This window comes from Myxine glutinosa, chromosome 2, assembly GCF_964187855.1.
Source record: "Myxine glutinosa chromosome 2, kmMyxGlut1.1, whole genome shotgun sequence".
NCBI lineage: Eukaryota > Metazoa > Chordata > Myxini > Myxiniformes > Myxinidae > Myxine > Myxine glutinosa.
The window spans coordinates 270,476,592-270,490,494 of NC_136262.1; the positions used below are offsets into that span (position 1 = coordinate 270,476,592).

At 46.0% G+C, this 13,903-nt stretch overlaps 1 protein-coding gene across 1 annotated transcript in view; it reads left to right on the forward strand.

The window, feature by feature from the left end:
• Positions 1-13,903, forward strand: part of LOC137420547 (uncharacterized) — a 106,439-nt gene that overhangs the window by 37,656 nt on the left and 54,880 nt on the right. Inside the window, exon 6 of the mRNA XM_078772720.1 lies at positions 10,419-10,556. Coding sequence (XP_078628846.1) covers positions 10,419-10,556 — 138 coding nt within the window. The remainder of the gene's footprint in view (positions 1-10,418; positions 10,557-13,903) is intronic.

A 13,903-nucleotide genomic window follows, 5' to 3' on the forward strand; every position in this document is an offset into this window, starting at 1 on the left:
TCGGTGACGGAATCTATATACTCGGTGACGGAATCTATATACTCGGTGACGGAATCTATATACTCGGTGACGGAATCTATATACTCGGTGACGGAATCTATATACTCGGGTGACGGAATCTATATACTCGGTGACGGAATCTATATACTGCGGTGACGGAATCTATATACTCGGTGACGGAATCTATATACTCGGGTGACGGAATCTATATACTCGGTGACGGAATCTATATACTGGTGACGGAATCTATATACTCGGTGACGGAATCTATATACTGGGTGACGGAATCTATATACTGGGTGACGGAATCTATATACTGGGTGACGGAATCTATATACTGGGTGACGGAATCTATATACTGGGTGACGGAATCTATATACTGGGTGACGGAATCTATATACTGGGTGACGGAATCTATATACTGGGTGACGGAATCTATATACTGGGTGACGGAATCTATATACTGGGTGACGGAATCTATATACTGGGTGACGGAATCTATATACTGGGTGACGGAATCTATATACTGGGTGACGGAATCTATATACTGGGTGACGGAATCTATATACTGGGTGACGGAATCTATATACTGGGTGACGGAATCTATATACTGGGTGACGGAATCTATATACTGGGTGACGGAATCTATATACTGGGTGACGGAATCTATATACTGGGTGACGGAATCTATATACTGGGTGACGGAATCTATATACTGGGTGACGGAATCTATATACTGGGTGACGGAATCTATATACTGGGTGACGGAATCTATATACTGGGTGACGGAATCTATATACTGGGTGACGGAATCTATATACTGGGTGACGGAATCTATATACTGGGTGACGGAATCTATATACTGGGTGACGGAATCTATATACTGGGTGACGGAATCTATATACTGGGTGACGGAATCTATATACTGGGTGACGGAATCTATATACTGGGTGACGGAATCTATATACTGGTGACGGAATCTATATACTGGGTGACGGAATCTATATACTGGGTGACGGAATCTATATACTGGGTGACGGAATCTATATACTCGGTGACGGAATCTATATACTCGGTGACGGAATCTATATACTCGGTGACGGAATCTATATACTCGGTGACGGAATCTATATACTCGGGTGACGGAATCTATATACTCGGTGACGGAATCTATATACTGGGTGACGGAATCTATATACTGGGTGACGGAATCTATATACTGGGTGACGGAATCTATATACTGGGTGACGGAATCTATATACTGGGTGACGGAATCTATATACTGGGTGACGGAATCTATATACTGGGTGACGGAATCTATATACTGGGTGACGGAATCTATATACTGGGTGACGGAATCTATATACTGGGTGACGGAATCTATATACTGGGTGACGGAATCTATATACTGGGTGACGGAATCTATATACTGGGTGACGGAATCTATATACTGGGTGACGGAATCTATATACTGGGTGACGGAATCTATATACTGGGTGACGGAATCTATATACTGGGTGACGGAATCTATATACTGGGTGACGGAATCTATATACTGGGTGACGGAATCTATATACTGGGTGACGGAATCTATATACTGGGTGACGGAATCTATATACTGGGTGACGGAATCTATATACTGGGTGACGGAATCTATATACTGGGTGACGGAATCTATATACTGGGTGACGGAATCTATATACTGGGTGACGGAATCTATATACTGGGTGACGGAATCTATATACTGGGTGACGGAATCTATATACTGGGTGACGGAATCTATATACTGGGTGACGGAATCTATATACTGGGTGACGGAATCTATATACTGGGTGACGGAATCTATATACTGGGTGACGGAATCTATATACTGGGTGACGGAATCTATATACTGGGTGACGGAATCTATATACTGGGTGACGGAATCTATATACTGGGTGACGGAATCTATATACTGGGTGACGGAATCTATATACTGGGTGACGGAATCTATATACTGGGTGACGGAATCTATATACTGGGTGACGGAATCTATATACTGGGTGACGGAATCTATATACTGGGTGACGGAATCTATATACTGGGTGACGGAATCTATATACTGGGTGACGGAATCTATATACTGGGTGACGGAATCTATATACTGGGTGACGGAATCTATATACTGGGTGACGGAATCTATATACTGGGTGACGGAATCTATATACTGGGTGACGGAATCTATATACTGGGTGACGGAATCTATATACTGGGTGACGGAATCTATATACTGGGTGACGGAATCTATATACTGGGTGACGGAATCTATATACTGGGTGACGGAATCTATATACTGGGTGACGGAATCTATATACTGGGTGACGGAATCTATATACTGGGTGACGGAATCTATATACTGGGTGACGGAATCTATATACTGGGTGACGGAATCTATATACTGGGTGACGGAATCTATATACTGGGTGACGGAATCTATATACTGGGTGACGGAATCTATATACTGGGTGACGGAATCTATATACTGGGTGACGGAATCTATATACTGGGTGACGGAATCTATATACTGGGTGACGGAATCTATATACTGGGTGACGGAATCTATATACTGGGTGACGGAATCTATATACTGGGTGACGGAATCTATATACTGGGTGACGGAATCTATATACTGGTGACGGAATCTATATACTCGGTGACGGAATCTATATACTCGGGTGACGGAATCTATATACTCGGTGACGGAATCTATATACTCGGTGACGGAATCTATATACTCGGTGACGGAATCTATATACTCGGTGACGGAATCTATATACTCGGTGACGGAATCTATATACTCGGTGACGGAATCTATATACTCGGTGACGGAATCTATATACTCGGTGACGGAATCTATATACTCGGTGACGGAATCTATATACTCGGTGACGGAATCTATATACTCGGTGACGGAATCTATATACTGGGTGACGGAATCTATATACTGGGTGACGGAATCTATATACTGGGTGACGGAATCTATATACTGGGTGACGGAATCTATATACTGGGTGACGGAATCTATATACTGGGTGACGGAATCTATATACTGGGTGACGGAATCTATATACTGGGTGACGGAATCTATATACTGGGTGACGGAATCTATATACTGGGTGACGGAATCTATATACTGGGTGACGGAATCTATATACTGGGTGACGGAATCTATATACTGGGTGACGCAATCTATATACTGGGTGACGGAATCTATATACTGGGTGACGGAATCTATATACTGGGTGACGGAATCTATATACTGGGTGACGGAATCTATATACTGGGTGACGGAATCTATATACTGGGTGACGGAATCTATATACTGGGTGACGGAATCTATATACTGGGTGACGGAATCTATATACTGGGTGACGGAATCTATATACTGGGTGACGGAATCTATATACTGGGTGACGGAATCTATATACTGGGTGACGGAATCTATATACTGGGTGACGCAATCTATATACTGGGTGACGGAATCTATATACTGGGTGACGGAATCTATATACTGGGTGACGGAATCTATATACTGGGTGACGGAATCTATATACTGGGTGACGGAATCTATATACTGGGTGACGGAATCTATATACTGGGTGACGGAATCTATATACTGGGTGACGGAATCTATATACTGGGTGACGGAATCTATATACTGGGTGACGGAATCTATATACTGGGTGACGGAATCTATATACTGGGTGACGGAATCTATATACTGGGTGACGGAATCTATATACTGGGTGACGGAATCTATATACTGGGTGACGGAATCTATATACTGGGTGACGGAATCTATATACTGGGTGACGGAATCTATATACTGGGTGACGGAATCTATATACTGGGTGACGGAATCTATATACTGGGTGACGGAATCTATATACTGGGTGACGGAATCTATATACTCGGTGACGGAATCTATATACTCGGTGACGGAATCTATATACTCGGTGACGGAATCTATATACTCGGTGACGGAATCTATATACTCGGTGACGGAATCTATATACTCGGTGACGGAATCTATATACTCGGTGACGGAATCTATATACTCGGTGACGGAATCTATATACTCGGTGACGGAATCTATATACTCGGTGACGGAATCTATATACTCGGTGACGGAATCTATATACTCGGTGACGGAATCTATATACTCGGTGACGGAATCTATATACTCGGTGACGGAATCTATATACTCGGTGACGGAATCTATATACTCGGTGACGGAATCTATATACTCGGTGACGGAATCTATATACTCGGTGACGGAATCTATATACTCGGTGACGGAATCTATATACTCGGTGACGGAATCTATATACTCGGTGACGGAATCTATATACTCGGTGACGGAATCTATATACTCGGTGACGGAATCTATATACTCGGTGACGGAATCTATACACTCGGTGACGGAATCTATACACTCGGTGACGGAATCTATACACTCGGTGACGGAATCTATACACTCGGTGACGGAATCTATACACTCGGTGACGGAATCTATACACTCGGTGACGGAATCTATACACTCGGTGACGGAATCTATACACTCGGTGACGGAATCTATACACTCGGTGACGGAATCTATACACTCGGTGACGGAATCTATACACTCGGTGACGGAATCTATACACTCGGTGACGGAATCTATACACTCGGTGACGGAATCTATACACTCGGTGACGGAATCCATACACTCGGTGACGTAATCCATACACTCGGTGACGTAATCTACAGTCACGTGAAAAAGTAAGTACACCCCATGTAAAATTTTGACTTTTTCAACATATTTCAACATACAGCTATTTGATCTTCATTTCAACAATATTGATAGATAAAGGTGATATAATATTGTTGTGGTTTTTAGAACCCTCCACTTTGTAAATATCTGTAATATTCCCTCATAAATAATCCCCTGTAAATATTCCCATTTTTGGTGTAAAGGTCAAAGGTCGCACCCTAGTCAGGCCACGAGCAACACGTAGCACACCATAGGCTTCTCCTTTAGTTATTTCATTAGTATGTGTTTCAGGTAAGGATCTGTTCCCAATAGTTGAATCTGCGTTGTATTAATTAAATAAGAGTAGGCCCCCTTGTCAATTCATATTGTGGCGTAGCCTTCCTCCAAACTGTGTTCCTGGCTTGCCAGTAGCGTTCGCTGCCTGGCTCAGCCGCCATTGAACACGAGGTTGGGCTTGGAGAAGAAGGGGGCGGGGTGGCAAGAACGAGGTGTGGCCATGTCAACTCACCACCAGGGCATGGCCGGTAAGCTCCCACCAGCCAACCAGGGCTGAGGTGAGCTCGTTAAGAGGCGTGGCTCGATGAAGCGCGGCTTGATTTCTAAGCGGGTTATCAAAGCGCAAGCGCCAAGCCCTCTCAGGAGATGCGCGAGGGGAGGCCATTGATGACGGACTACGCCGGGGGATGCTGATTGTGAATGCACTGCGCGGGGAGCGCTCGATTGATTGTCACGTTGTCGGAGGGACCTGCGCGAGGGTACCCTCTAAGACGAACGTTGGGAGAGAGAGAATTGGCACACAGATTATGTACGCGGCATCCCAGTCCCCCGCATAATTATAAGGTCCGGTCGCGCGCCAACGACACGCGAAGCTGCCTGCCATTCTTCGCGGCGGACCCAGAGCCTGGAACCATCTGCTTGGACCCTTCTCTTCCTTCCCACCGCCACCACCCCATTCGTGTAAGTGTGTTTGTATTGTCCTGGGCGTGTGATAATATAAGACTGTATAAGGTTGCCCAATATTGTCCTGGGCGAGGGAACCGAGTACCCTCGTCCCTCTATACAAGGGGAAAGGTGACCCTCTAGAGTGTGGCTCGTACCGAGCGATAAAGTTATTGGAGCATGGAATGAAGGTATTGGAAAGGGTGTTGGAGAGGAGGATAAGGAAGAAAGTAAAGATCGACGAAATGCAGTTTGGATTTATGCCAGGAAGAGAAACGACAGACGCGCTTTTCATTGTGAGGCAGTTGCAGGAGAAGTACATGGAGAAGAGGAAGAAGTTGTTTCTTGGGTTTGTTGATCTGGAGAAAGCATTCGATCGGGTTCCACGCAAAGTTTTGACATGGGCATTGAGGAAGTTAGGAGTGGAGGAATGGTTGATCAGAGTAGTGATGGCAATGTACAAAAGAGCGCGCACAGCTGTAAGGACGAAGGACGGGAACAGTGGTGAGTTTGAGGTGAAGGTGGGAGTGCATCAGGGGTCGGTACTAAGTCCACTACTATTTGTAGCTGTGATGGAGGTGCTGGCTCAGAACGTAAAGGAGGGATTACCGTGGGAGTTGTTGTATGCAGATGATCTGGTGTTGATTGCGGAAAGTATGGATGGACTGAAGGAAAAGATGAACACGTGGAAGGAATGTATGGAGACAAAAGGTCTGAAGGTGAATATCGGAAAGACGAAGGTGATGGCAAGTGGTAAAGCATGTGGTGAGGTGGAAAGAACTGGGAAGTGGCCCTGTGCTGTGTGCAGGAAGGGTGTCGGAGTGAACTCCATTCAGTGTACAATGTGCGCTGAGTGGGTTCATCAAAAATGTAGTGGTCTGAGAGGGTCATTAACCAGTGTGGCAGCTACATTCAAATGTAAGGTGTGCACAGAGGGAGCTGCAGATGGAGGAAATGTTGAGTTTGATCTTGGAGACGGCGTGAAGCTGGAAGGTGTGAAAACATTTTGCTACCTCAAAGACATGCTGAATGGAGAAGGTGGATCAGACTCGGCAACGGTTGCTAGGGTGAGATGTGCATGGAAGAAGTTTCGGGAACTGAGTGGCGTGCTGATGAGGAGGGGAGTGTCGTTGAAGCTGAAGGGAAAGGTGTATGCTGCATGTGTGAGAAGTGTTATGATTTATGGGAGCGAGACAAGGGTAATGAACATAGAGCAGCAACGAAGGTTGGAAAGGGTGGAAATGCGAATGGTTCAATGGATGTGCAGAGTATCGTTGAGAGAGAGGAAGACAAATGATGAATTGCGAAAGATGATGGGAATAGAGCCTGTGATTGATGCTGTGAAGAGGAACAGGTTGAGATGGTTTGGTCATGTGTTGAGGAAGGATGAAAGTGACTGGTTGAGAAGAGTGATGGAAATGAATGTAGAAGGAAGTAGAAGACGGGGAAGACCGAGAAAGACTTGGCTGAAGATGGTGGAAGAAGAAATGCGGGCAAGGGGGTTAATAAGGTGAGATGCAGAAAATCGGGCAAAATGGAGAAGATTGTCATGGGGACCGCAAGGCAAACCCCCGCTCTAGCAGGGAAAATGGCCTTTAAAAGGCATGTTGTGTTGTGTTGTATATCACCTTCATCTATCAATATTGTTGAAATGAAGATCAAATAGCTGTATGTTGAAATATGTTGAAAAAGTCAAAACTTTACATGGGGTGTACTTACTTTTTCACGTGACTGTATATACTCGGTGACGTAATCTATATACTCGGTGACGTAATCTATATACTCGGTGACGTAATCTATATACTCGGTGACGTAATCTATATACTCGGTGACGTAATCTATATACTCGGTGACGTAATCTATATACTCGGTGACGTAATCTATATACTCGGTGACGTAATCTATATACTCGGTGACGTAATCTATATACTCGGTGACGCGGTGACGTAATCTATATAATTCCGTGCAGTAATGAATATGTGTATGCACAGGGATGGTGACAGGAAAGGATTCTGGTCAACAGAATGGGTGCGTCACCACATTTACTCCACTTTGAATGCTTTAGTTGATTGAGGAGTACAGAATGATACCTTCTTTGATTGATTAGCACCGATTCATGGGGAAGGAGAGCATGACAAACTACGCTTGGTCTGACTAGTCGTGGCAGGAGATACGATTTAAGATCGTGCACAAAGGGGCTGTCCGCAAACCAGGTGTGCAGCAGCGAGGATTAAAAAGCACGGAACACAACCACCTCATCAGTGAACTCAACCGCCTCATCGGTGAGCTCAACCGCCTCATCAGTGAGCTCAACCACCTCATCCGTAAGCTCAACCACCTCATCAGTGAATTCAACCACCTCATCAGTGAATTCAACCACCTCATCAGTGAACTCAACCGCCTCATCGGTGAGCTCAACCGCCTCATCAGTGAACTCAACCGCCTCATCAGTGAACTCAACCACCTCATCAGTGAATTCAACCACCTCATCAGTGAACTCAACCGCCTCATCGGTGAACTCAACCACCTCATCGGTGAACTCAACCACCTCATCCGTGAGCTCAACCACCTCATCAGTGAACTCAACCGCCTCATCAGTGAACTCAACCGCCTCATCGGTGAACTCAACCACCTCATCGGTGAACTCAACCGCCTCATCCGTGAGCTCAACCACCTCATCAGTGAACTCAACCGCCTCATCAGTGAACTCAACCACCTTATCAGTGAATTCAACCATCTCATCGGTGAACTCAACCACCTCATCGGTGAACTCAACCACCTCATCGGTGAACTCAACCACCTCATCGGTGAACTCAGCCACCTCATCGGTGAGCTCAACCACCTCATCAGTGAACTCAACCGCATCAGTGAACTCAACCACCTCATCAGTGAACTCAACCGCCTCATCAGTGAGCTCAACCGCCTCATCAGTGAGCTCATCTGCCTCATCAGTGAACTCAACCACCTCATCGGTGAACTCAACCACCTCATCGGTGAACTCAACCGCCTCATCAGTGAACTCAACCGCCTCATCGGTGAACTCAACCACCTCATCGGTGAACTCAACCGCCTCATCCGTGAGCTCAACCACCTCATCAGTGAACTCAACCGCCTCATCAGTGAACTCAACCACCTTATCAGTGAATTCAACCATCTCATCGGTGAACTCAACCACCTCATCGGTGAACTCAACCACCTCATCGGTGAACTCAACCACCTCATCGGTGAACTCAGCCACCTCATCGGTGAGCTCAACCACCTCATCAGTGAACTCAACCGCATCAGTGAACTCAACCACCTCATCAGTGAACTCAACCGCCTCATCAGTGAGCTCAACCGCCTCATCAGTGAGCTCATCTGCCTCATCAGTGAACTCAACCACCTCATCGGTGAACTCAACCACCTCATCGGTGAACTCAACCGCCTCATCTGTGAACTCAACCACCTCATCGGTGAACTCAACCACCTCATCGGTGAACTCAACCACCTCATCGGTGAACTCAACCGCCTCATCGGTGAACTCAACCGCCTCAGTGAACTCAACCGCCTCATCAGTGAACTCAACCACCTCATCGGTGAACTCAACCGCCTCATCGGTGAACTCAACCACCTCATCGGTGAACTCAACCGCCTCATCGGTGAACTCAACCGCCTCATCAGTGAACTCAACCGCCTCATCAGTGAACTCAACCGCCTCATCAGTGAACTCAACCGCCTCATCAGTGAACTCAACCGCCTCATCGGTGAGCTCAACCGCCTCATCAGTGAACTCAACCGCCTCATCAGTGAACTCAACCGCCTCATCAGTGAACTCAACCACCTCAACAATGAATCGAATCGTCACATACTCTGCGGAAGTATATCCGTGGGCGGCTTTTTCGCGGCATTGTTTGACCAGGCTGTGCATTGGGCCTGCTCAAAGTACACAAATGATCCTCAAATGGCATGTGCTTTGTTCACTAAACTTGGTGGTTACATGAAACGATTCTTTCTTTCAGCCCAAGAACATACAACTTAACACTGCAAACAAACATCGATGCACCACCATGACCACGTGTATCTCTTCAGCTGTACACCCTGACAGGCGCCAGCCGCCAGTCCTCCCCACTCGAGATCCCGCTCACACTCCACCTTTTTTGTCCTCTGCATCGGTTCCGGATCCTGCGAGGGAATGAGAAAGAGAGAGACAGAGAGAAGAATGAAAGGGCCGGTCCATGGGGACCGATCGGCACTCTGACCTTGACCATGCTGGCCTGACAAATCCGGGCAGCAGGGAAGAATGGGGAAGACTTGGCCCCCGACTTGAGTTGGGAGGTACAACCACCACGAAGAGGCATCCCCGGTAGTTGTTGCTTACATGAGTATCGTCTGTTGCTGGTCATGTGAGAGTAATACTTCCAAATAAAACATCCAAATCATATTTCACTAAAACATGTATTCCAAAATGACACCCATTGTACACCCAATGATTATTTTTGATGAATTAACACAAATAACCAATATCGTCAGCCAAAATAATTCAACATATTGGCACAAGACGTCGGTGCAATATTAACATCGTACACGCATGTAAATGTCTGTGTTTGAACACCAATTGTCACTGTTTTTATAAAATGAACATTTTCTGTGTGTGTTTACCTTTTACACAACAGCTTCATGATGCGTCATAATGTGCTTGTGTGTGCAGATGAGGGTGAGCTAGGGCCTTGTCCTCGGCCCCACACTCAAGATGCTGGCTTCACCTGTCCATCGCCTGAGACTACAAACACCTCTTCCTTTCCAATCTGTTTAGACATGAAGAACATCACAAAACCAAAGACGGGCAGTAAGGACGCCAAATGACATTCGTGTCGTTGAACATGTTTTTCACATTTTGTTTTTCTTTCCTTTTATGATGACTCTTCCTGTGTCCCACAAAGAAAGAACAAGAAAGAGCAATCGGAGATCGCAAACCCTCGCCAGGATGTATTTTCATTGGTTTTAAGGCTTTTGTGTTAAAACAAATATGGCGGCCGAACCACGTGACCGATGACATCATTTTTTTTTCTCCACCAATTTATCCCGAGATTATGCTGAAGAAATTTCATCTTGATCGATGAAGTTTTGTACTTGTCGAATTATGACGTCATAATGGCGGGATCTTGCTTGCGGGGAAAAATGGCCTCTAAAGGTTGTTTTTTTAATGGCGGGATCTATGACATCATCATTAACATATTTTATTCCCCATGGAGAGTTCTTTACAATGAGCCATGTCTCAATTTTTTCCATTCAGCTCTTTCGGAGATATAGAGTTGCAAAGTTTTTTGGTTTTTCCAAGATCGCGGCCAAACCACGTGATCTATGACGTCACAATTATCATTAAAAACTTCTACAGGTGGAGGTGCACCTCTATCGTGAAAATTTCCTGTCAATCGGACCAACGGTTGCAGAGAAAATCATATTAATTATTCTGAGCGGACAAACAAATAGACAATCAGACAAACGGACAAACCGATTCAAATGCAATACCCTCTCCCCTGGCGAAGGTAATAATTTATTGAGGGGAATGGTGTATCTGTTTTGTTTCATCTTGTACCAACTGTGGCCTTGCAGACCTCTTTGTGTTCAAGAACGTGATGAAACACAGGAAGCCAATGCAGCAACAAGTGCAGCCTGCCACGCTGACACATTGTCTCTGCCCTGCTCCTCGACAATTAGGAGGTTTGCAGTCAGGAAGTACTTTGAAGAAGAAGTTTGCAGTCAGTACACACCCGGTGTGTACCCCGGTTTAGAATAGGTACACCGTATCCCTGCGTGTTGTAAGAGGCAACTAAAAGGGTTGGCGTCAGGAAGGGCATCCGGCCATAAAAACATTGCCTCAAAAAGAGAACCATGACAATTACAACTACATATGGGCAGGGTGCAGCCCGAAGTGGAGATCGGTTTCTGAGGTTTGGGACATGGAATGTAGGGACAATGACAGGGAGATCAGGAGAAGTGGTGGAAGTATTGGTCAGAAGAAGAGTGGACATATGTTGTGTGCAGGAGACGAGATGGAAGAGAAGTGGTGTGAGAATGGTGAAGGGTAGGCAGGGACAGAAATACAAGTTTGTGTGGCAAGAGTGCCCAGAAGGCATGCAGGTGCCCAGAAGGTGTTGATGTCCTGTTTTCTGAGGAGTTTGTAGACAGTGTGGTGAGTGTGACTAGAGTGAGTGAAAGGTTGATGATGGTGAAAATGATGATTGGAAAGCTTTTGGTGAACGTCATCTCGGGATATGCTCCGCAGGTTGGTCGGAGCGATGAAGAGAAGGACAAGTTCTGGTGTGCAATAGAGAAGCTGATGGAAAAAGTGAAAGATGAGGAAGTTGTTGTGGTAGGAGGAGACCTAAATGGACATGTGGGAAGGAGTATGGATGGTTTTGACGGAGTTCATGGGGGTTACGGATATGGTGTGAGAAATGGAGAAGGTGAAAGGATTTTGGAGTTTGCTGATGGAGCTGATTTGTTGATTTGTAATACTCAGTTCCAGAAAGAGGATAATAAGCTTGTTACATGCACGTCAGGTGGGTCGACGACAACCGTTGACGACCTGCTGGTGTGCAGGCGAGATAGGGGGCACCTCCGGAACACAAAGGTGATCCCGGGGGAGGAGGCTCTTTCACAGCACCACTAGGTTGTCTGCGACAAAAGGGTGAAAGGTCCGAGGAGAGCTCGGCGGGTGAAGTACCAACCGAGAATGAAGGTGTGGAGGTTGAAAGAGGCGACAGGAAGGGAGGCATTAAAAGAGAGGCTGAGTATGGTAGATGATGATGTGGTTGAGCTTGAAAGTGGTTGGATCTCAATGAAAGATAGTCTGTTGGGAGCCGTTGGTGAGGTATGTGGATGGACAAAAGGACCACCGAGGCACTCGGAAACATGGTGGTGGGATGATGAAGTTGGAAAGAAGATTGACGAGAAGAGGAAGAAGTTCAAGGAGTGGCAGAAGGCGAAGGGTATGGGGGCAGAAAAGGCAGAGCATGAAAGTTATAAGGCAGCCAAGAAGGCTGCAAAGAAAAAGGTAGCAAAGGCACAGGAGGCATGTAGGAAAATGTTCGGAGAACGCTTGGATTTGGAAGAGGGTCAGAGAGCGGTATTCAGGATTGCAAAGCAGTTAGCGAAAGAGAGGTGTGATGTGATGGGGGTGGGTTGCTTGAAGGTTGAAGTGGGACAAATCGTTGTGGACCCAGATGGAATTAAAGGAAGATGGAAGAGATATATGGAAATACTGTTGAATGCATAGAATGAATGGGATGGCAACACAGAGAGTAACCCAGTTTTAGGACCGGCAGAGAAGATAACCGAGAAGGAAGTTGAGGAAGCGATAAAAGCAATGAAGAGTAGAAAAGCGGGAGAGCCGACGGGAGTTGTGGGAGATATGTTGAAGACAGCGGGAAATTGGGGTGTGAAGAGAAGGACAGAGATCTGCAATCTGGTGGTGAAAGAAGGCCGCATTCCAGTGGATTCGGAACTGAGTACCCTCGTCCCTTGATACAAGGGGAAAGGTGACCCTCTGGACTGTGGCTCGTATAGAGCGATAAAGTTATTGGAGCATGGAATGAAGGTATTGGAAAGTGTTTTTTAGAGGAGGATAAGGAAGAAAGTGAAGATTGACGAAATGCAGTTTGAATTTATGCCAGGAGGAGGAACGACAGACGCGTTTTTTATTGTGAGGCAGTTGCAGGAGAAGTACATGGAGAAGAGGAAGAAGTTGTTTCTTGGGTTTGTTGATCTGGAGAAAGCATTCGATAGGGTTCCACGTGAAGTAGTGACATGGGCATTGAGGAAGTTAGGAGTGGAGGAATGGTTGATCAGAGTAGTGATGGCAATGTACAAAAGAGCGCGCATAGCTGTAAGGACGAAGGACGGGAACAGTGGTGAGTTTGAGGTGAAGGTGGGAGTGCATCAGGGGTCGTTACCAAGTCCACTACTATTTGTAGCTGTGATGGATGTGCTGGCTCGGAACGGAAAGGAGGGTTTACCATGGGAGTTGTTGTATGCAGATGATCTGGTGTTGATTGCAGAAAGTATGGATGGACTGAAGGAGAAGATGAACAAGTGGAAGGAATGTATGGAGACAAAAGGTCTGAAGGTGAATATCGGAAAAACGAAGGTGATGCCAAGTGATAAAGCATGTGGTGAGGTGGAAAGAAGTGG